At 39.1% G+C, this 24,153-nt stretch overlaps 1 protein-coding gene across 5 annotated transcripts in view; it reads left to right on the top strand.

Moving 5' to 3' along the window:
• ldb2a (LIM domain binding 2a) overlaps positions 1-24,153 on the top strand; it is a 112,662-nt gene that overhangs the window by 48,874 nt on the left and 39,635 nt on the right. For all 5 annotated transcript variants that reach the window (XM_074649141.1, XM_074649139.1, XM_074649137.1 and 2 more), the window contains exon 3: positions 20,828-21,000. In XM_074649141.1, coding sequence (XP_074505242.1) covers positions 20,828-21,000 — 173 coding nt within the window. The remainder of the gene's footprint in view (positions 1-20,827; positions 21,001-24,153) is intronic.

Here is a 24,153-nt window from a genome sequence, read left to right as displayed (position 1 = left end):
TTTATTACTACCTTCAACCTTGACAAAGGAGTGCAGACCAGATCCACTCCTTCTGTTTTTACCTTTCAAAATACATTTTCAGACGAGTATTTCACACGGTCTTTGGCGTGTGTGTGCATCATTTCGGTCTTAGTCGACTAAGATTTCTTTTGCGATTTAAAAACAACAACTGTATGCTGAATTCCTTATAAACTTATGAGCACATCTCTGGTAAACAAAAGACTTTTTTTTTAAACTCAGTTTTACAGATCAACTAATCGATTAATCGACAAAATCGTATGAGTGTTAGTCGACTTAGATTTTCTTTAGTCACGGACAGCCCTGGGTCTTATATATGAGCCGAGGTTCCCAACCTTTCCGGCTTGTGACCCTTTAAAATTAGGCAATTCCTGGTTATGACCCCTCGTCACAATTAGGGGAAGTCTGCTTCTCTAATTGTTTCATTTGAAGGATCCTCACCTTAAACAAGTTCTTTAGTTGCCACAAGCAGATGTTGTAGAGAAACCAAATACAAAATGTTGTCAGTGAACATTTTACAGATACTTGTATGTTTGGTCGATTATGTTTTAGAGTTGTTCCGATACTGATACCAGTTTCTGAAATGCGTCCGATACTGCCCAAAATTTGGGATTGGGTAACGGGGAGTACCCCAGTCTATGCAACGATGCGATACCATAATTTGGAAAAAATGGTATCGGAATATCTTAATAATGTTGACAAAAAATTTAATCTGGTTGCCGTTCAAGTTTTTTCTAATCCAAAAATAGTTTTAATGTGATCATGTTTTTTAGAGGAAGTCTCCCATGTGGCAGCGTGGTACCCTGTTTATTTTTTTTTAAACTGTAGTTGCATCCCCCTGTGTTGAATTGATTCATTTTAAGAAGCACATCCACCCACGCATAACCCGCCCCTCCTTCAGGTGAGCTGCAGAGAGCCTAGCAGGTATCGCTGCCTCTTTTAGATCAGAGCTCGATTATCAGAGGCCAAACAGCGCAAAGCGATGCTCATTACCATTGATTCTGGCTCACCAGGAGTCTGAGTCACACTCACTCTTTATGTGTGTGTGTGTGGTTTTGTTTGTGGGAACTGTTAATTCACTCTATGAGGATCCCGCCATCAAGTGTTTGGCGTCTGGTTGAGCACTCAACGTCATGCAGTGTGTGACGATATTCCACCTTCACAATGTGTGTGACTGACTTAACTTGAGGGGGGAAATGATGCGTTTCACTGCCGAGCTCTGGTATTTATTTTTGGTGTTACACTATTTGGCCCACTATTTGCGGTGTGTCTTTGTCTCGTCCTCCTCTGCGTGTTGTGTCCTCCCTGCGGAGCTGCGCCCTGGGGGCCGGTGCGGCTGTGGAGGGGGGGGCGGCCCCTGTTGAATTATGGATGGAGGTGAAGAGGGGATGAGGGCTGGCCTCGAGGGGACATACACCCCTCCATCCCCAACACTTCCGACTCTTCCCCCCCCCCACCCCTCCCCCATCCTCCTGCTTCCCTCTCTGCCCAAACAGTCACCATCCACGCGTGGCGTGAGGTTTGATGAGGGTGACTGGAGATGTGTCTCTCTCTCTCTCTCTCTCTCTCTCTCTCTCTCTCTTTCTGTCTTTCTGCTTTGCTGTTTTCCCTTCTCTCTTGTTACACTTCTTCGTCCTTATCTCTCTCTTCCTCTCCCTCCCCAGATTTCTGCTGGGAAAGTCAAAATGATAGAGGTCCGTTCAGCCGAAACTGGTCTGCAGATGTTGAGAAAACGAGACAAAGACATACAGTATCTTGATTTTTCTTCCTCTGTGAATTACCAGCAGCATTCGGCTGGTGTTGAAAGAGCTTCTCTTGGCTTTTGTTTGATTATTTCTTCCTCTCAAAACCTGGAAAATGTACTGTGAGATTTGAATAATATGTAGCATACAGTGTAGTTTATGTTTATTAATAAGATACTCTTAAACTCAAATACTCAAAATATGAATTTGAGTCTTTTTATACCTTTATTTGATAGTGATAGGGAAGAGAGAGGCAGGAAATGTGGGGAAAGAGAGCAGGGGAATGACATGTCGGGGACTCGCTGATCAGGGCATTCACGCCCATGTGGTGCGCCTAACAACTCGGCTATCCGGTCGCCCAATTTGAGTCTCTTTCGTTCTTGTTTTATCGTCTCATTTCGTTGCCGTTGTTCTACGTCTTGTCAGATGAACTAAACGACACAAGCAGGTTTTGAAGAGCTGTGAAAGTCATAAGGTCTATCTTGGATATGGTGACTGTGGTGCTGAAGTCACATAATAATGTATGTGACATTCTGCAGCATTGTTGTCTGCACAGAGAAGACTGTTTACTGTGGATTTTTTTTTTCCAGCGGTGCCTTCAGCCCTCTGCTTGTTAGCTGCTATAAGAGTAGGGAGAAAAAGGCTGGTCCACCTTGTTCCAGCTGTATGGCATCTCTTAGTGCAGAAGTCACATGTATTTTTAGCCAGTAAACTCAAAATCAAGGAAATCAGCATATGAATATCAACAATACAAGGATTGAAACAGCTGCATGTGAGTGTAGCTGTTTACGGAATAACACAAAGCTGCTGTTTTCTCACTATTTGCATCCTCGTATCTTTTAGGATCTTTGAATCAAACTGCTGAATAACAAACCTTGCTTGTGTGTCTGAAAGAAATGTAATGCTGCCAGGATCAACATAATAAAGAACATTTTTAATGAACATTTATGCAAAGTTGCAAAATGTTCATTCTGAATGTACTGGATCTGTAAAGTGTTCATTGGCAACATATTTCGATTGCTTTACCTACGATATCCCCAAATAAAAATGCCGTTTTATGGTTCTGTTTAGGAACTCAAAGCACTCGGTTAAGGTTACGGAAAGATCATGGTCTTGGTTAAACATTTATAAGGCCAACTCTGACTTGAAGCACATGCCAGGACGTGTTCGCTCTTTCAATAACAAACCAAAACCACGTTTTGTTTCCCTAACCTTTAACTGTAGTGTTGCCAAAAATATAAATACATTTAAAAAACACTTTCCTGAACAGATTTACTCAAGATAAAAATCAGCACTGGTCTTTAAAATCAAAGTTAATTAAAACAATTATCTGAATATAATGATGTCAGCTCTGTGAATGAACAAACAAATCTCAATCTCAACACTCATTATGTCTAAAAAAATCTACTTTCCTTGTGTTTTAGGCCAGTTTGAAGATTGGACTCATTGACTGGCTTTTAAAAAAGAGTCTTGATCTATAGATAGATAGATAGATAGATAGACATTGATCACAAAGAATGTGCATCACTCACAAAAAACACTGTATTTACAAATCTCTACATAAATATACATACCAACTACTTTAAACTAGATCAAATAATAAAAAAAATAAAATAAATAGAATTAAAGATAAGATTTTAGATAAATCTCTGCTGTGCAAATTGAAAGTAATATATGCGTTGTGCATATTGAAGTAAAATGTTATTGAGCCTTTGCATTAATCAATACCATACAGAAGAGGAAAATAATATAGGCACACAACTATTTGGCACTAGAACATGACAAATAAAACATGCTGTATGAGTTAGAAGTACAAGAAAACCTACATTTCCCCCTCATATATCATCTTTTAAGATACAAAATCAGTTTTTGCCTGTCTTTGGTCAAGGTTTGATCCATTCGTGTCCTCGCCGTTTGATTGTTAAAATATAGATTGTCTTGAAATTGGAACTAAACTCATTGCTGCAGTGTGATAACACGACATAAAAGTATACATGCGACTGATTTTCTTTTCTCTTTATGAACTATATTGAGGCTTCTCTTTCTTCTTCTTTGAGTGACAATAACTTTGATAACAGGGGACCTCTAAAACTCAGCATCGCAGTATTAAACGCGGGCCGCTCCTCTCTTTGCCACCCAGCGGCTTTCCCTTTTTTGAAATGTAATTTTGAACTACGCGAACAGCGGTTTCCTCCATCTGAAATGTAGCTGCGTCTTAATGATGTGCTTTGGCTCGTGCGTTTGGACAATTGTGCAAAAGGGTGTTTTAATGAAATCTATTATTGTTTTTCGTTGCAGGGGCAGTGGGGGAAGTGTTTACCTCACAAAATAGAATACAGCAGCCCCCAAAATGACAGGAAATACAGAGAGAGAGAGAGAGAGAGAGAGAGAGAGAGAGAGAGAGAGAGAAAGAGAGAGAGAGAGATTGAATTAAAGTTTTATGACTGATGAATATTTCATGTTCTGGGCAGTGATTCCCACATTCTGGTGTGTGCATGCCTGTGTGTGTGTGTACACTTTAGTGCGCGGGCCTCAGTGTGTGTATGTGTAAGTCTGTCTCTGGAATACATGCTGGGTGTTTTTAACCCTTTCTCCACTGTTTTGCGACACGACTGTATACAGTTTGTTGCCTCGTTGCCAATATGTAACGTCACACTGGCTTTTGGTCTGATACTGTAAAGGACAGGTTCAGATTTCAGAGTAATTACAATACTCACATGCCGTATGTACATTCAAAGAGTTGGTGGTTGCGGTAGTCATTCCTCTTCTCCATACTGTCCATGAAGAGATCTCTTCCTACAGTGACTACAGCTTAAAAAGATGGGGGTCAACACTTTCAAAAATGTATTCTTAAGTTAAGCCAAAGCTAAAATGATGCTTTAGCAGTCTAAAGTGGGTATCTCCGTCCTGGTAGTCATGTGTACGTTTATTGTTGGTGTTTTGTCCCCGGCAACAAGCCTACATGCAACTACCAGGACGTATCTCTCTCTCTGCCACGGCTCAGCCAAGAGGCAATTTCATATTCAACTTTGGAAGACATCCACTTAATTTGGCTGAAGCTGGTTTTACTTGTAGATACCTATCTTGATTTATTGTTCAGAGTTGGATTGCAACAGTTAATAGAACCACGCAACACTAGATGGATGTATTATACGTAATTAGGTAGCAATGATTAGATGATTGATGGATGAGCCTGTGGACAGAAAATTAATCTGTTTTCAATAAACTGTTTTGCATCATTTTTTAAGAAAAAAAAAGCAAAATTCCCTGCTTCCAGCTTCTCATGTGAATATTTTCTGGTTTCTTTAGTCTTTTATTACAGCAAACAGATTATTTGGGGGATTTTGGTGGGACAAAACAACACATTTAAAGATGTCACCTTGAACTTTGACATTTTTCACAAACTTTTCTGACATTGTAACAGATATAATAAATAATATGATTTTCACGGTACGATAACCATCTCAGAAAATATCATGGTTTCATGATATACAGTATTACACTATTATATTTATTATTTGTAGAATTGGTAGTAGTATTATTATGATTATTATTATCAGTTACCCTCAGATTTATTTTATAATCCCTTGTTGGTTTTGACCACAAGGTTGGGTTCTGCTGATATAGAGTGACGATGGGAAGGTTTTCCTTATTGTTATTACTGAATATGACACTATTGCCGTGCGATCGTTGTGTTTAAATTGTTTCATTCACTATGATTGAGAAAGGTGTCTTGCTAGATGTGTGTTTCTGAAAAGGAGAGCCTTTCTTTAACTTACTGGACAATATGGACAGAATAAATGAATATTCTCTGTCAATGTTCATACTTGCATGTGAGTATTGTATTAAATTAGAGTTTATAGAATCTGAACCTATCCTTTAAAAGTCATGAGCATGCTGTCACATCTCCGCCCCTGTCCTCTGTGAAGCTCTTTGCGACAATCCTGTTTGTCGGAGGCTTAACAAACAGTTAACTTGAGGTGACTTAATCAGTTTGCCGATGATCTAACGCCCCTCCCTGTTGACCCAGTAATGGTAGCTCATGATGGGTATTTAGATAGAGATATGAGTCGATGAAGACAGACATTTGTTTGCCAAGTAATGTAGGCTCTCCTCAACCATCGATTAAGCTCACAGATCAATATGTCAGCTTGGTTTTCATCCATGCATCTCTCCTCTCACCGATCATCAACAGTAGCTTACACCGAGGGGGTAATAATCGATTTTAATAGTATTTTTAGCTTAGCTTATTGATTACAACACATACTGTAGGTCTAAGCAAGCACTGGTTTGTACACATGTCACATGGCTGAAAGAAAATCAATATTACCTATCTGAGTCTGTTGATCTACTCAGTTTTTCAGGTCCCTATAATCTGTTTGCTTTACTCTAACCTTACTGTATGTATATGTTATGAGGTTCCAGAGACCATTCAGTAACTGGAAAGTCAGAGATTATCCTCCAGAGAGAGAGAGACACCAAATCCCCGCTCAGTCATTTTAACCACTTGAGACTGGAATCACTTGGAGAGAGAGCCGAATGTCTTAAAATATAAAAACAGAGAGCAGAAATGTTACGAATCGAGATGTAATCCACTGGGAAAACATATGCTCCAAACAATTACAGCGCTGTCAACACATTAGCTTCTGCCAGACATCCCAAGTGTCTGTTTGTATTTGCTCTTCATTTAGCATGACGTGATGTGACATGACATAAAACCTACACGCAGTACATCATAGTAGCGTAATAAAAAGAACATAGCGTAACACAAACGGGGTTATTATGAAAAAAAAATATGTCAACATAGCACTTTCTGGATATATTTTCTAAAAAGACTAGATTTTTGTAAACCTGTACTTTTATCAGTCTCCCATTGTGTCGTGAGTTATTGCTGTAAAATGCTGTCCTGTATTGTGATTCAGGCTGGTAGAGCTGCAATGATTAATTGACTATTCGATTAGTTGATTGACAGAAATCATTAAAGCAATATGTCATGGCAGAAAATGTTGTTTTCTGACTCACAAATATGGAGACTTTTCTCTGTTTTATATAATCGGATTTTGGGTTTTGGACAAAACAAGACATTTAAGAACAGCGCCGTGGTATCAACCTGTCAATCACAAGGTTGCCACGCCCTAAAGCATCCCCTGCTTTATGGTCTATTTGACTCTAAATGGGACCATAATTTACTAAATGAACTTCATGTTGTATTGAAGAAGACTTGAAACTAGTGATTGAGACCATAAACTCATGTTTACAATGTTTACTGAGGTAATAAATCAAGTGAGAAGTAGGCTCATTTTCTCATAGATTTCTATACAATCAGACTTCTTTTTGCAACCGGAGGAGTCGCCCCCTGCTGGCTGTTAGAAAGAATGCATGTTTAAGACACTTCAGAATTGGCTTCACTTTACAGAACTGGAGGTTGCCACCTGGCTGGCCATTTGCCTGATGAGGACGTTGCCTCTTTTCAGTCCTTTAAGTTTTGGGTGCTTTAATTCAGAGTGCAGATACTTGACATTTTTCTCTATGTACCGAGCTACTTGTGAAGTGAAATGCCAATAATAGCCCCAAATCAAAAATGAGTTCCAGAGGGCTTTACAATCTAACACGCTCTATCCTAACCCCTACTCTTGGTTCGGAAAAGTGAAAAACCACACTTTACTTTACAAGTAGAACTCATCCTGTGCGCACACACAAGTGGAGGCGGGTGTCTAAGCAGATAATGAAAGACAATAAAGTGAAACATAGTTGTAATAATATAAAATGTGTTTTCATAGGAGAAGTTATAATTGCTGCCAAATATTGTACATTATAGACACTTGAAAAATGTCCATATAGCGGCGTATAATAGTGTGTTGTAAACAATTTATTACATACATCTCCAATAGATTCACTATTTCATGAGATATATCGATACATATTTTATATATACTGTTATTTTATTCATAAAACCTACTCCTAGTAGAAATAAAAAAGAGGGGGGAAACATTGTATGTGATAGTAAAGAATGAGGACTAATCTACAGCATTAACTTGGGTTTTCCAGGAAGCCACAGAAGGATCTGAGTCTCTCACCCTGTAAATGTTAGTAGAAAGAGGTTGCCACTAAACCTCAAAGGGAATTGAACCCTTAACCTATCAATGCCTCGCTCTATCAATTGAGCTGGTCGCTGAAACGAGCCAGCGATTGTCTGATGAATATTAGCAGGATGCAGACATTATGGATCATACACTACTTGCTCTCCCCGTTCTCATTTCCATCCTTTTCTCTTCTGCACTGCGGAGAGCTGCATTTGCTGCATAATCGCCCACTGAGTATCTCCCGACTTTCTTGTCTTGTTTCTTTTTTTCTTTTTTTTCCCCCGCTTTTTTAATTTGCCTGCACTCCACCAGCATGCGGTTTTAATCATCAACTAGCTGGACAGGTTGGACGAACACTGCTGACAAGTATTGAGTGGTCTGGGTTTGACTGGTCTCATTCCAAATTGAGATAATGCCACGTTCAGAAAAAAAAACATCTTTTCTTTGATTGATGGCACAAAATTAGACACAAATGACGGTACGTTTCAAAGGATAGAAGTATCTTTAATTTGTGGCTGACAAAATGATTACCCCTCAATACAGTAGACTGTCTATACTTTGAAGATATTGGATGACGAACCTAAAGTAATGACATGACTTTCTTTTAGAGTAGAGCTCCTCTTGTGTTTGCTGCCACACAGAAGGTGTTTAGTGACAGTCTGCCACGCTCTCTTATAAAAGTTATTACTATTTAAACCAGTCATGGTTCCAGCCTTTTACTCTCAACTTCATGAAAAATGGGATTGATACTTGGTGATTGATTCAGCATGACATTCTGGGGCTGCTTTGTCTCAAGACCCTTACATTATTTGCTCTTTCCTGTCTCATACATACACCACTAACTGCTGGGTTGAAGCATGTTTAGTTTGAATATTTGAGGCATTTAGCATGAAGCTCATTCCCTGCCCTCAGTGACTTACAGCACATGAGCTGGTGGAAATGAAGTGCCTTGCTTAAGGGCTCTTGGACTTGTCACATGACTGAAATAATAACAACCATAATACATGGCTTGAATATTCATCTTTAACCATAGTTATATACAAACTAATACAAAAACAAGGAAGACATTTTCTATAATTTAACCGGCAACATCCGGGTTCTGAAAAGTGAAGCCAATGCTGAAGTGCCTTAAACTTGCATTCTCTCTAACAGCCAGCAGGGGGCGACTCCTCTGGTTGCAAAAAGAAGTCTGATTGTATAGAAGTCTATGAGAAAATGAGCCTACTTCTCACTTGATTTATTACCTCAGTAAACATTGTAAACATGAGTTTATGGTCTCAATCTCTAGTTTCAAGTCTTCTTCAATACAGCATGATGTTCATTTAGTAAATTATGGTACCATTTAGAGCCAAATAAACCATAAAGCAGGGGATGCATTAGGGCGTGGCTACCTTGTGATTGACAGGTTGCTACCACGGCATTGTCCATGTTTTCATCTTACAACTTCATTGTTTCACAGTGTGTTTTCAGTTGATGAAAAATGCCGAACTCGAGGCTTCAAAACCGTAGTCCACAAACCAATGGGTGACGTCACGGTGACTACATCCACTTCTTACATACAGTCTATGGTTTAAATACAAAATCTTGCATCCAAATCTATGGGTAAAATTAATGGATAGTCTGTTTACTCAGGAGGGTGGAAGAGGTGATGGCATAGTTCACTTTCCTGCCGCATCTCTTACATGTTTTTCTTCATGCATGTGGGTGTGCATATTGTTTACTTAGCTGCCTCTATACTCCCTCGGTGCATCATTACTGTACATACGTATGCTATATGTGTGTGTTAGTGTCAGAATGGACAACACAGATTCAGCCAACTCACAACATATAGCTCTTCTGCTCCCCTGTGCACCATGGATGTCAGCTTATACACAGATATGGAACAGTTACAAGCACACACAGAATCACACTTAGACATACAGTATATACACGCACGAACACACTGAGGATCACACAGGAATGTAGAAGTACATATACAGTACACACATATATAAGACCTTCATGCACACACAACGTATATAAAATAATTCACACGCATGCACATCCATATAATGTAAGATACATACAATACAGGATAGAACTACAACCATGTTCCTACACAAACTGCACTTGATTTCATGTTTTTTTATAAGTATTTACACACATATAAAGACTAGGGATGAGGTATAAAATCTCAATATTGTTGTTCTACTGAAATCTGTCAATGTATTTAATATTATAAAGAACAAAAAGTTGGTATGCGTTGTCTTGTTTTCTCATTATTTGATAAAGTACTTCCTGATTTCAATCATCATTTTGTCTATTTTAGATTATTTTTAGACTCATGTTATTTAGGCAAAGTTCTTGTTTGGCTTGTGTGTTTTGACAAAATGTAATATTTGAGAAGTTTGACTTATATTGTTGTATTAATATATATATATATATATATATATATTTTTTTTTTCATTTATTCTTTTTTTTTCTGCCACGGCAAAGTCTTGTTTTGGTATCGCTACAAATACTCAGGCATCGTACTGGCAATGATATCATAGATAGATAGATAGAAAGGTAGATAGATAGATAGATAGATAGATAGATAGATAGATAGATAGATAGATAGATAGATTTTCCTTTCTATAATAAATAATTTCATACAACACCGAGCCCTAACTTTTAAGGAGTATTTCTAAGAAAGAGTTTGGTGATATTCGACCTTTGTGCCAAAGATCTACGTTGTTGTCCAAAAACTATTAAAAAACCCATCAAGGAGCCATATTGTTTTACTGGCTGATATGTCCCTTCATTATAATGAACATGGACTGTGTAGTTTACTTTGAGTCAGTGCCACATACATCGTCGTGCTGCTGCGAATACTCATTAGTGCAGCTGGAGATACTCCCCTACAAATGCACTATTTGCCCCTGTTCACTATGTTCACTAAAAACTGCAGTGCCCAGCTGTTAAAGAAGATTATTTAGCCTTTTTTTTCTAAATGAAACTAAACATATGTGACCTGATTTTAAAGATTTACCGTACGTCATCAGTAAGAACGAATGTGCCAAAGCACTGAGAGACGGACAAACGCATTGTTGTCTTTTGATGGGATTTGTTGAGAATAACAATATAGAATAATGTTTTTGCATTTTCTGTACTTATCTCAAACATGAACACATGCACACACACACATGCATCTGGACATATTGTGATTGTTGGTTTGATGTGTGGGTGTGCACATGTGTCCATAAGGAGGGAATATGAATACTAACCACATTATATGCATATTACTCTGCATACGTGGTTCATTGTGTTTTGGAGTGTGTTCAGTTGCTTGTATGTGTTCTGGATGTGTGTGTGTGTGTGTGTGTCACTGTGTGTACACCAGCCAGCGGCCCTTCTTTCTTCTGATGCCCTGCTCTCGCTTCGGAGCAGAAGAACCGCTCTCGCCGTCTCGCTGGCTGACATTGCTGGCAGGAGTCCTGGGGACCGACGGGGGGAAACAATCCCAACAAAGTGGCATGAATTAATGTGACTAATTAACACCACGTTAATTATTTGTAAATTGCATGTTTGGGTACACGTTACTTGAGAGGCATATGCTGCTTGTCGTGTTCGCCCAAACAAGTGCCAGCTAATCTGTATCTCTGGAGTGCCCCGCGTCTGAAGACGGGCCAATCAGCACGGCGCAGGAAAAACAAAACATGAAGAAGAGTTAGAAAGAGAGATGGAGAGAGAAGTGGGGTGAGGTGAAGAGGAGGGAAAAACAAATAGGATCGCCAACAAATATATTTCATCTCGTCTGGACTCCATGCAAGTTTTTTTGTCGTTCTGCAGTTCTTTGTCTGAAGTTTGTTTGGCTTGTGCGCTGTTGGTGAGTGTGTAATCTGACTATTAAAAGATAAATGATAGTGGGGCTGATGAGGCGCCTGCTTTTTGGCAGTAGTGAATGATTGTGTTGATAATTTTGTCCTTCATGCCGCTGTGGAGTTCTGCTTTTGTCCATACTTTAGTACATCCTTTTTTGTTTTTGGGGTAATGCTTTTTTCTTCTCCCGCTGGTTGTGTGGTTGTGAACTTTTTGCTTTCTTGGATGAAAATATTGCTTTTACACACTAGAACTAGCTCTGCAATGATTAGTTGATTAATCACTTAGTTTGTCAACAGAAAATCATTCAACAGCAATTAATCATTTAAGTCATTCATCAAGTGAGAATCCAAACAGTCAGCATCTCAGTCTCTGCTTTTCTCTTGTTTTATACAAATTGAATATCGTGGGTATCTTAGAATATGTTTGGACTGTGGACTAGGTATGGGACGATATGAAAACTTCATGTCACAATTGTGCTTGCCGGAATAATTACAATTCATGATATTATCCTGATAATCACTCAAATATGCTTAAAACTCTTAAAATGTTACTAAAACATACTGGTATCACTTTACCCCAATACATTTTCTTAAGAAACTAAGATTTTTTTTGCATTTTAGATAGGACACATCTTTCTTCAGTTAATATCCGTTTAGGTGAAAAACAATCTTAAATAAGGTAATCATAAATCATAAGGTGCCCCAGCATAAATAAAGGATAGATAAATAAATAATAGCCACATTCTGCTAGTCTGGGCTTTCTTACATGATAATGCCTGTGTTTTTTTAAAATCAGGCTCCATTTTTCCCTTCTATACCATGATAACGAGCTGGGGTCGCCTTTTCAAGCCTCTTGTGAGGATATTCATAATTATCCCGATAATGGAAATTCACCCCTATCAACTATTTTTTATCGCGATCCGCTAAATTGTCCCAACCCTACTGTGAACTGTGATGCTGAAAACATCACCTTAGACTCTTGTCGGGCTGCAACTAACGATTATTTTCACTATAGATTAATCTGACGAGTAGTGAAGCACAAGTCATCTGAAAGATAAGATCTTCAGATGGCTTGTTTCGTCCATTCAACACTCTAAAACCCTAAGATGAACAATTTTGTATTATTTAAATCAGAGAAAAGCAGAAAACCTAATTTAAGATGTTTATGCTTTCATTCCTAATTTCTGAACATTGTAGACGAGGTAGTTACAGATACAGTGTGTAGGATTTGGGCGACACCTAGTGGTGTGGTTGCAGATTGCAACCAACTGAGTATTCCTCGGTCACTCGTCCCTTTCCAAGACTGTGGTAACGTGAACCAAGTGCAAAACCATGGTAACGCCGTTCGAGGCCATCCTTACCATAATAACACTACTATGGTACCACGGTTTAGCACTCTGCGGCTCACGTTACCGCAATCTCGCAAGTGTGTCAGAGAACTACGGTGGCCTTCAGGTAACGTAAAAACGTGAAAGGCTCTCTCTAGAGCCAGTGTTTGGTTTGTCCGTTCTGGGCTACTGTAGAAACGTGGCAGAGCAACACGACGGACTCCGTGAAGAGCAGTGAAGCTTGATCACTGTTATAGTCAAGTGCAAGATAATGAGGCCTGCTGACTTATAGCAACTTGGCGAAAGCATTGCCTATGCCAAGGTAAATACGGAGTGAGGGAGCCTAGAAAATATTTGAAGAGAAACACAAGACTACTGTGCTTGAAATTATCCCAAACTTGCCAGCATGGCTGCCATTACATGCTTATCTATCACTCTGTCACCCTGGGCTACGCACACTGGGTTTTATTAGGACAGTTTTGGTTGAGAAGACGCAACCAAAACTCCTGCATGGCTTGGTGAGGCGGGCAAGAAGCAGATCTGCGTATCACCTGAGCATCCCCCCCTCCCTCCTTTCCCCTGTCTCCCTCTCCCTCCTGCCGTCTCACCCTCTCTCCTGCTGTCTCTCTCTCCTATTACCCCTCAGTGAGTCTTCTCTCCCTCATTGACAAGCCCTTATTTTTTCATCTTCCCTCCTAGTTTCTTCTCCCTCTCTCGCTTTCATCCCTCGCTCATTTTTTCTATCCCATTCCCTCTACACCCCCTCACCACCACACACACACACACACACACACCTCCTCCCCCTCCACCCTCCCTTCCTCCCCCTCGTCTCCTCAGAGCTCCTCCGCATTAGCAGTCAGCTCCACTCCTAGACGTACTTTGTTTTTCAACCGTGGTGGAGACTGAGCGAGGGAGGGAGCGAGATACAGAAGAGAGAGAGAGAGAGCAGCGCTAGTGATACAGAGAGAGCGAGAGAGAGAGAGAGAGAGAGAGAGAGCATCATTTACACAGTCATCCACGCCGAGCGGACCCTGCAGCTCACCCTCCCTCCCTCCTCTTCCCTCAGCCACTGCTCACGATGCCAAACATTTTATGTGTTATTTAGTCATGCCTGACTTTATCGAATTTGAAAAACATGCCAGTCACGGGTACACCCTCCCCCCCTCGTCTCCCCCCTCTACACCCTCACCCAACCGCCAACATCATCCTCATCTCTGTCTCTTTCTCTCGATTGAGACTCTACCATCCAGGTCTGACCTCAAGAGCCTCTCGAGCCACTGTCTTTGGGGACATTTCACTTCTAAATGAAGTTTTATTCCCAGGCTTCACTCCCCCTCTTCCTCTTCCTCCTCCTCCTCCTCCTCCTCCTCCTCCTCCGCACACACACCTCCTCCTGACCACCCACCCTGGGGGAAGGGGAGAGTGGGAGAGAGAGAGAGAGCATAATTCTAGCCAATAGAGTGTTGACTCTAAAATGGATTATTTCTGCTTGAAATCAGAGGCCATGTGCTGCTGGATAATATGGCTGTCCCGATTTTTTTTTTTTACCCAGCACTGTTCTAATGACGGAGATTTGACGGGCAGCAAAATGTAGAGGAACAGAGAGAGTTGTTCCTCTGAGCGAGGAGCGAGAGGCTAAAGGAAATCCCAACATGCTCGCCTTCATAATCCCAAAGTCAGGATTTATGGTTGTTTCGTTTTTGCTGTTATTTAACAGTCAGGCGTAGCTCAGCTGGGTAGACCGGGGTCACTAACACTTAGTGGGATTAGAGAGGGTTGATTCCAAATTGAACCATAACGGCGCAAAAAAGAAAGCAAAAGAAGAAACAACTACCCACATGGTGTTTTTAGGGGTTGCAAGTGTTTCTCAACCTTTTTTACCTGACCTACTCAAGACGCTCAAGTACCTTTTCATCAACACCTCCTGATTCACATGTGTTCATTTGAACTGATTTAATTATATTACAATTAAGGCTGTCAGTTGATTCAAATATTTAATCGCAACTTAATCACACATGTTTTATCTGGTCAAAAGTATTTGATACTCTTGTCAACATGGGAGTGGGCATATATGCTTGCTTTATACAAATGTACTGTATATATATATATATATATATATATATATATATATATATATATATATATATATATATATATATTTATTACTTTAAATTAATTAACAAGACAAAACAATGATAAATATTGTCAACAATAACAATTATTGTAACAATATTGTCAATAAAGCTGAGACATGGGGTACCCATAGAACCCATTTTCATTCACATGTCTTGAGGTCAGAGGATGAAAATGACCATGCCAGTTTTTCCTTGCCAAAATTTAAGCAAGTTTGGAGTGTTATTTAGCCTCCTTTGCAACAAGCTAGTATGACATGGTTGGTACCAATGGATTCCATCATTGTTTTAGTTTCATATGATACCAGTATCTTCACTCTAGCTTTAAAACTGAGCCTGCTACAACCCTAAAAATCGCAAGTTTGTGTCTGTTTTAACAGCCCTAATAAAAATGGATATGGTTACAATACATTTTTTTTGTACAAGACAAAGTGACCCTGGAAAAGCCGATGTTTAGGCTTGGTCTCATGTGTAATACCCCCACTTGCAGTGAAAGAAGCTGGATGTGTCAGTCATTACTTTATTCTCTGCTCACATGGAAACGACTGTAGTTATCACACTCTCCATATGGTGTAAAGGTGTTAGGACTGGCTTATCACTCCTCAGAGTTTATTGGTTGTTAAAATAAATTTACTAAATATCAGGCTCAATATATCCTGCTCATCCTCCTGAACACAAATACGTGGATGTTATATATATTTTTTTAACCCATAGTCATTTGTTCAAATTAGCCAAGCTTTCCCACAATCTTTCCAAATACCCCGGGGTAACTGCAAACTGCCCCCGTGGGTACAAGTACCCCCGGTTGGTGTTCAGACCGACATAAGCCCTGCATAAAAACATGCAGCCCCCTCATTCATTTTAATGAGGCCAGTCCGATGAGGCAGCGGGATGCCAATGCAGAAGCAACACAAAATAAAAAGCAGGGTTGTCCAGCAAGAAAGTTGAACTCAATTTGCTGCAATGAAATGTGGCAGCACATTTCTGGTAGATAACTTTTTAATGTGAACAGTTCCCTAATCAGTAGGTTGCCATCGTTGTGACAAAAATAAAACACCAGCCGCCATGATAACTTTCCAGAGTTGTAAAATCGCTTATTCAAACTTGACCTGCTGGATCGTATTTTATCATCTCACTGGTATCGTCCCACCTGTCCCCAGAAACGCAGACCCCTCTATACAGCGGGGCTGTTTTTTGATTGTGTATAGCTCATTCTATACAAGGAACATTAGTGTACTGTAAATATGATCAGTGTTTTGCTGAGGTGCCTCCCATTAGAGATGGGCAACAAGATGGCACGACATTTAAGTCAAATTCAAAATATTCAAAACAAAATTCCGCTGGGATCTGTATATTTAGAAGAGAGGACATTAAACGTTTGTAGCCAGTGGTACAATTATCAGTTTCGGACCAAACAGTCGCTTGTTCAGATCAGGCGGCAACCTCCGGTTCTGAGAAGTGAAGCCAATACAGAAGTGTCTTAAACTCGCACTCTTTCTAATAGCCAGCAGGGGGCGACTCCTCTGGTTGCAAAAATAAGTCAGATTAGAGAGAAGTCTATGAGAAAATGACCCTACTTCTCACTTGATTTATCACCTGACGTCACGGTGACTGCGTCCACTTCTTATATACAGTCTATAGTTCAGATTCCCCCTAGTTTTTGAGTGGATGAGAAGCTCTTTGTCCTTCAGTAACTACGGGCTCTGCCCTTGAGCAAGTCGAGTTGCTCAAGTGGAACTGCCCAGTGATGTTTGGATGAAGCCTGTGGTTGCTGTGCAGCTCTCAGGCGTGCAGCAGTGTGAAGCAGGGTGTATCTGTGTTCTGCAGAAAACCCTATAGCTTGAAAAATAAAGGCAAAAAAAAAAGTCTCTTTAAGCAGGAATGTGCTGCTAAGATGTGGTATTGGAGATGCTATGGGTCGTTTTGCAGATTGGGTCTGCACAGCTGCTCAACAAGTAACACAAACGGCAATATTGAGCTCTGCAGTTAGCAATTTTTGTCCCAAGTGAAAGCTGTTTGACGCAGCTGCTCTCTGTTGGTGCTGTGCAGAATCCCTGATCTACATATTAAGTTGTGCATTGGAGACTATCTTGCTTTATATTCTGAGTAAACCCTGTGCATTAACATCTCATTTCTCACTTTCGCCTCACATTATTGTTTCCAAGCACTGAAGTAAAGCTCTGCCTACACTGCAAAAAATCCGTCTTAACTAGCCATGTAATGATGTATTGACTCTAATCAGACTTTTCTTTATTGCAGAAACAATTAGTTGATTATCGGTTAGTCTATTGATAGAAAAAAACTGATAATCGTTTTATTTTCAGCAAAAATGCCATAAATTTCAGTTGTTCCAGCTTCTCAAATGTGAATATTGGCATTTTTTTAATCTTCTACCTGATTTGGACTGTTGGTTGGACAAAACAAGATATTTGGAGATGTCACCTTGAAAACTTTGAGGCAATTTTTCACTATTTTCTGACATTGCAAAGATCGATCGCTAATTAGTTGTAGCCTTACTTTTCTTTAAAAAAGTAACAAAATAATTTTTTTTTAGAAAAAGTAGGGACGAACCAATACTTCTAATAATACTAATACTAATACTAAGTCAAAGCCAAAATTCTGACGGTACTCGTTTTTCTAGGTATCATCAGAGCTCGAGACTAATGGCGTCCAGTTGTCCCGGGGATGACACAAAATGTGTTTGGGATGTAGTAAACTCACTATCTACCCTATTTTTCCCTGATAATACTACATTGTGAACAACAAATCTGTAGAAATCAGCAGGACGAGAGCTAGCTAATCTTATCAGTTAGCTCCGTGCAGGACTGTGCTGCCTACCGGCTGCTAACAGCTAACGTTAACTAGCTCTCGTTCTGCCGATTTCAACACAGGAGGTGTCATATTATGATTCGTTCAGGCTATACTCAGTAAAAATTTAATTGAGTTAAATTGATGTAATCGTAATCAATCGTCATCATGATGTGTCAAATGTAATCTTGTAAAATGTAGTTTTTGGCGATAAACTTGAATAAATCCAGTTGTTTGAAGGAGATTTTTTCACAGCAATATAAAATAGATAATAGAGAGGGAATTATGACCTGTTTAACTTCCTAACAAAAAGCAGTATGCAAACGATAATAAAGGAGTGATGTACATGGGATTTATTGTTTTACTTTTGTTTTTGTTTTTTACCGTGGTATCAAATAGGTATCGAGAATGGTGGAATTTTACTGCCATTGGTATCGACTACTAAATGTCTGGTATCGTGACATCCATAGACGTTATCTTTTGTAGTTTTTGAAATGGAGATTGGTTTCATGGTGTAGATACTGTAGGTAATAGCACAGCTGTTCAGCTAAAGCATCTCAAGTAGATTTTCGTCAATATCATACAACTCTGCTGATAGAAGGAGCTCCAATATATAACGAATGGGACTTCCTGCATTCTGGTCTGGTGGATAGAAGTCGTGTAGCAGGATTTCAGCTTCTTAGTGGGATTTTCATTGACGTTACCGAGGTATAGAGACAAAAGAACCCCCTAAGCTGTAAAGCTGAAGTTTAGGTGCGATGGTGTTCCTGTTAAAGACTGTTTTGTCGAAGATGGTTTCAGAACCCTTGATGAGGAAGCTCCTGATTGAAATTAGATTTTTATTTTAGCCAAGTTGACTAACGGTAGGCTATTAAGATATACTGTTAACATTTTCATAACCTGAAGTTAAAAGCTTAGAAGGAAAGACATGATTTCAAACAATAAAATACATTCAAGTATTCAGGAATCAGTATCTTGCATGCCATCACAGTGCATCCATAATGTAATGGGAAATGTAAGCCTCTCTCTCTCTGTGTATCATCCATTCTTCTCCCTGAAACCAGCTAACACGGCGGAGATAGAAACCAGACGAAGCCCGAGGGCTATAAAACACTGAAGACACTTTCTCCCTCCCTGACTCCTCCTCCAGTGTTCATCATGCAGACTGTTCATTGTCTCTTTAGGCTTCGGCGAAAAGTTTGCACTGCAGAAGTTGTCCATCTTAATAATTCAGTTTAAACTTAGTCATGCAATCATATCATTTTGAAAAATGTGTGAAAATACTTTCCTGTGGCGCCTCACTGGTACGAGGAATATTCAAAAGTGAGAGTTATATGAAGTGTCACATCTTGGAAGAAGTGCATCGAGAGGCCTAAATTCATGATATTGTCAGTTGTTTCAAGAAAAGCTTTAATCTTCAGATGTGTTGGAAAGAGTTGAATTTACCTCACCGCACTGGGAGATTTATTTGACACTTGTTTCAGAGGAAAATCAGACTCCATCTAAGAATAAAGGATTTTGGTATTTCTTGGAGGGTGAACAGGTTTCCTGAAGGCTGCCCAGTTAGATCAATAGGTTTCAGGCAATCCAATAGTTCCTGTAAATCTATAATGTGCTCGTTGCGTTGAGAATTCATGAATTGACCACAATCAGCAGGGCGGCTGCTACTCGATATTTATCAGCGAGTTCATTCAGATTTCTCATGATAATTACAGCACTGCCAAAAAATGTTGTAAATGATGTTTATTGCTTAGTCCCATTAGACGGCTTTTTCAGCTGTTAATGAGACCGGATGAGAGAAGAATATGAATGAACGCATGCTTTAAAAAAACTGACATTGGCAGTTATTACAAGCAACCCGCTGTAATGAGTACAGAGGTTAAAGTCAAATCAATAGACAGCTGACTCGACGGTCTTTCCTGTGTTCCTAGAATGATTTTATATGATAGAACGGGGGTCGGATAGGAAGAGCAGAACATCTTCGCTCTCAAATATTTAATCAATTTCATTCATTTGAACATCTGATCAGCTTCTGCCTCCAAGGAGCTTTTGACAGCCAATAAAATATTTATCTTGATTAATGAATCTACGGCAGATGTCCTTATCAAGCAGTTTCTTTGCTATTATGATTTTCTTAGCACATAAACAAACATCTCTTTTTTCATTTCTCTTTAACCTTTCATTTTACTTTATTACCTTTAATGTGTTTGTTGATTGTCCAGTGTAATATCTAGTATATCATGTGTTATCTGTGCCATATTATCGTTTTATAAATACTATAACAGCTTTTGCAGCATTAACACTAAAAAATATGGCTATTATTATTACTAATAGTAGTAGTAACAGGTGTAGTGTTATTAGTAGTAATGGTAACTCAAGTCTTTATTTATTCTTTGATCAGACAGTTTCTGATTTAAACCAGAAGACTGTATTTTATTAAAGTTCGTGTATGACAACATTTAATATTTGAGAAGTCTTTTGTTGAATTAAAAATAAGGGGATTTGTAGAAAAACATTTATTCATTTATTTATTTATTTATTTATTTATTTATTTATTTATTTATTTATTTATTTTTATTTTATTTTTATTTTTTGAAGAGTAAATTATATCACCAGACATACAAAGCTTAAAAAAAAAAGGTAAAAAGGTTTAAGTAGCCTTAAAATTGTATAGTAGTAGAAGTGGTAGTAATAGGCCTAATACTAGTAGTAGCATCAATACAGTCTGCTAGGTGATAGTGTGCTAGTGGTAGTATGTAATCACCTCCTCTCTCATATTATCTAAGTCCACTGTCTTCTCTCCAGATCATTTCATGTTTGCTCTACTCCTTCTGTATATTCATCATTTCCGTCCTCTCTGTTGTCTCCCCGCAGCGATCGGCCGGACGTTGATCCCCCGTTACTTCAGCACGGTGTTCGAGGGAGGGGTCACCGAGCTCCACTACATCCTCAAACACTCCAAGGAGTCCTTCCACAACTCCTGCATCACCCTGGACTGTGATCAGTGCACCATGGTCACCCAGCACGGGAAGCCAATGTTTACAAAGGTAACACCTGACCCCTGAGCTTCTCCCACCATGAATAATTGATCACAAGCTATGATAATGGACCAGGCGAGGTGTTTAACTGGTTAAAGATCAAATCCATTTACACCCTTTGATTCTTTTTTTTCCTCCCCGTTTCATTCTGTCCCAGTGTTTTCAAGTCATACCTGGTGGCCTCGCTGTCACAGATGGGAAGGTCTTTCTTTCTTCTATCTGCTGCATGAATTACTAAATGATGAATTATCTGCTAAGTTTGTATATATTTTAAATGTTTATCCCTGAATTCTGAAGGATAATTTAACTTTAAAGAGCATTCAGATCTTTTACTTAAGTAAAAGTAGCAGTACTACAGTGTTAGAAGTAAAAGTCCTGCATTCAAAATCGTACTTAATGTAAAAGCACAAACTTACTAGCATCAAAATATACTTAAAGTACCAAAAGTAAAAGTGCTCATTATGCAGAAATGCCCATTTCAGAATAATTTATACTGTAATTTTGCATTATAATTATTGATACATCACTTGAATGTTGCAGCTGGTAAAGGTGGAGCTAATTTTAATTACTTCATATGCTGCTGGGTATTAACCTATAATAATATATCATAATTCATTAGTTGATTTATATTTTGTGCGCCCCATGTACCAATGCTGAGTCCTTATTGCTGCAGCCTGCGTTTGAATCCGACCTGCAGCCCTTTGATGCATGTCATCCTACCTCTCCCTCCCCCTTTCCTGTCAATCTCCAGCTACGCTAATAAAGGCAAGGAGTATAAAATGGCACAAAATGGAAATACCCAAGTAAAGTACCTCAAAAATGTACTTGTTCAGTACTTGAGTAAATGTACTTAGATAAATTACACCGCTGTTAAAGAGTAACTCCACATTAAATACACCTTTTGAGTTAGAAAATGATATGTTCTTTAGTATACTATAAATTGGTTCTGTCCCCATTACATAGTGTTTGTTACAAAAGAAATAATTATGTCCTCTAGACTCCCAAAAAATGGTAGGTTGTGAGTTGAGGTTTTAATGCATTTTTTGAATTGGTGAAGGGCATGTGTTAAAATGCTCTTTAGAGGAGTAAAATCATCAATAAACTCAATGTAGTATATTATGTCTTAAAGGACAGGTTCACCATTTTTCAAGTCTGCCTTAAAACAATAGTCAGGTGTGAACATTAAAACAGTTATTGTTCGCTGTGATCTTTCCTCCAGTTCATACTGGCCTTCAAGAGATCGCTTGTGTGATGGAGGACAAAACCGACAGTCCGACAGTCACTTAACATTGGAATCGGACTAGGAAGGGATCTCCTCAGAGCCAGTATGGACAGATGGGATGATTACAGGAACCTATTGTTTTAGGACAGACTTGAGAAATTCTGTTTGTTTGTTTGTTTGTTTGTTTATTAAGATCCCCATTAGCTTTTGCATTGCAGCAGCTTTTCTCCCTGAGGTCCACACAGTTTACATGGTGACAATACAGCAATACACATTCAACACTACTCATCACTGTACAAACACAAGCAGGGAAGGAAATAGACCGGCTCCGACTGAATCTACCATGATCTCACAGAAAGTTCAGGAATTGTGAACCAATCCTTTAAGATAAAAGCTTAACTGCAATTAAGAGTGTATATAAGTGTGATATTAGGTTTTGTGATACTGTATTGATTTTCAAAAACACTATTGATTTTTAATTAATAGTTTGCATGCAAAGATTAACCCAGTCAATACTTTTATTTCATTTGCAAAGATATGCACCGCTCAGCGTATTATGTGCTCTCAGAGTAGTGCTCTGATGATGGATGTTACAGGGACTGTGAGACATTCAAATGCAGATCCCACTCTTCTGATTGCATTAAAAAAGGAACGCTTTTTTATACTCTGATTTTATGCATACGGTGGTGCGTTCTTTATACTATACGACAGTTTTCCCAAAATTAGATTTAAGGAATCGTAATAATCGTAACCCCTGTATCATGATAAGTATTGTATTGCCAGATTCTTGCCAATACACAGCCCTAACTGCAACCATATTGACTATTATTGCATGTTGAATTCTAGCATTAAAATGCACCCTTCCTGTATTTTCCTATGATCAAATATCTGCACTAACCAGCGTTTAGAATTAATGCAGGGAAATGTCACACACGCCATATTCACCCTCTTTACTTATCAGCATTTTGTCCTTCTCCCAGACCCCAAAAATCCACTGGCATTTCTCATGTTAAAGATGTCGGCAGATTCTTAAGCCCTCAGGTACTCCAAAGGCAAAGCTAAGGGGACATGAATAAGATCTTTGAAGAGTATGGTTTAGTTTGCAGTATAAGTGAAGCCCGGACAGAAGCTGGGGAAACACAAATTGCGCAGGTGAGATAATCCAAACCTGACACCGAGGTCTTGTGAAAGCACTAAAGCTGAGCTCATCTGCTTTTGTCTTTGGGGAGCGAATCCCCCTGTGAGCCGGAGTGAATATCTGCTTCACCACAGTCTGATCCAGATGGCTAGCTGACTCTTAGTGTTCTTCTGCTGACTGTCTAAATGAATCTGAGGCCAGATACCTTGTCAGCGCCGAGCAGCCGAGCTAAAGGGATTCCATGTTCCCTGTACCATGAACCCTGAGCTGCAGCACCAGACCGGATTGTTCTGACATTAAACAGCTATACGCCCTCTTGTTTTCAGGACTTGACAGTGTGCACTCACTCTTGTGTGTGTGTGTGTGTAGTGTGCAGGGTCTGAAATTAACTTTGTGGCTGACCTGCCAAGGGCTGTGAGGCTAGAAAGTGAATTAAAAAAGCATCACTGCAAAAGAAAATCTCCATTTCACCAAGTAATTTTGGCTCTTATTGAGATCCCGAATTTTATTTTCTGAAAAGAAATTAGATTATTTTACTAATTTTTCCGATGCAAATGAACTTGATTCAATAATTTCTTGATATTGGCTGTTATTTTTATTGACACTAAGGTAGCATTTTGCCTTTTCCAGTCTTGTTTATAAATGTTTAAAATCTTATTGAGCAAATTCTTTATAACCAGTATTAAAAAACCTGATGACATTGAGCTGTTTTTGAGCACCTTCTTGTAGATTTGTTTCTACTTTAAAGAGTTTTATGGCTGAATTAGAATTTATTTAAGTAATAAGAGGTTTACGCTAAAGT

This window comes from Sebastes fasciatus, chromosome 10 (genome assembly GCF_043250625.1).
Source record: "Sebastes fasciatus isolate fSebFas1 chromosome 10, fSebFas1.pri, whole genome shotgun sequence".
Taxonomy (NCBI): Eukaryota; Metazoa; Chordata; class Actinopteri; order Perciformes; family Sebastidae; genus Sebastes; species Sebastes fasciatus.
This window is presented reverse-complemented; position numbering and strand designations above follow the sequence as displayed.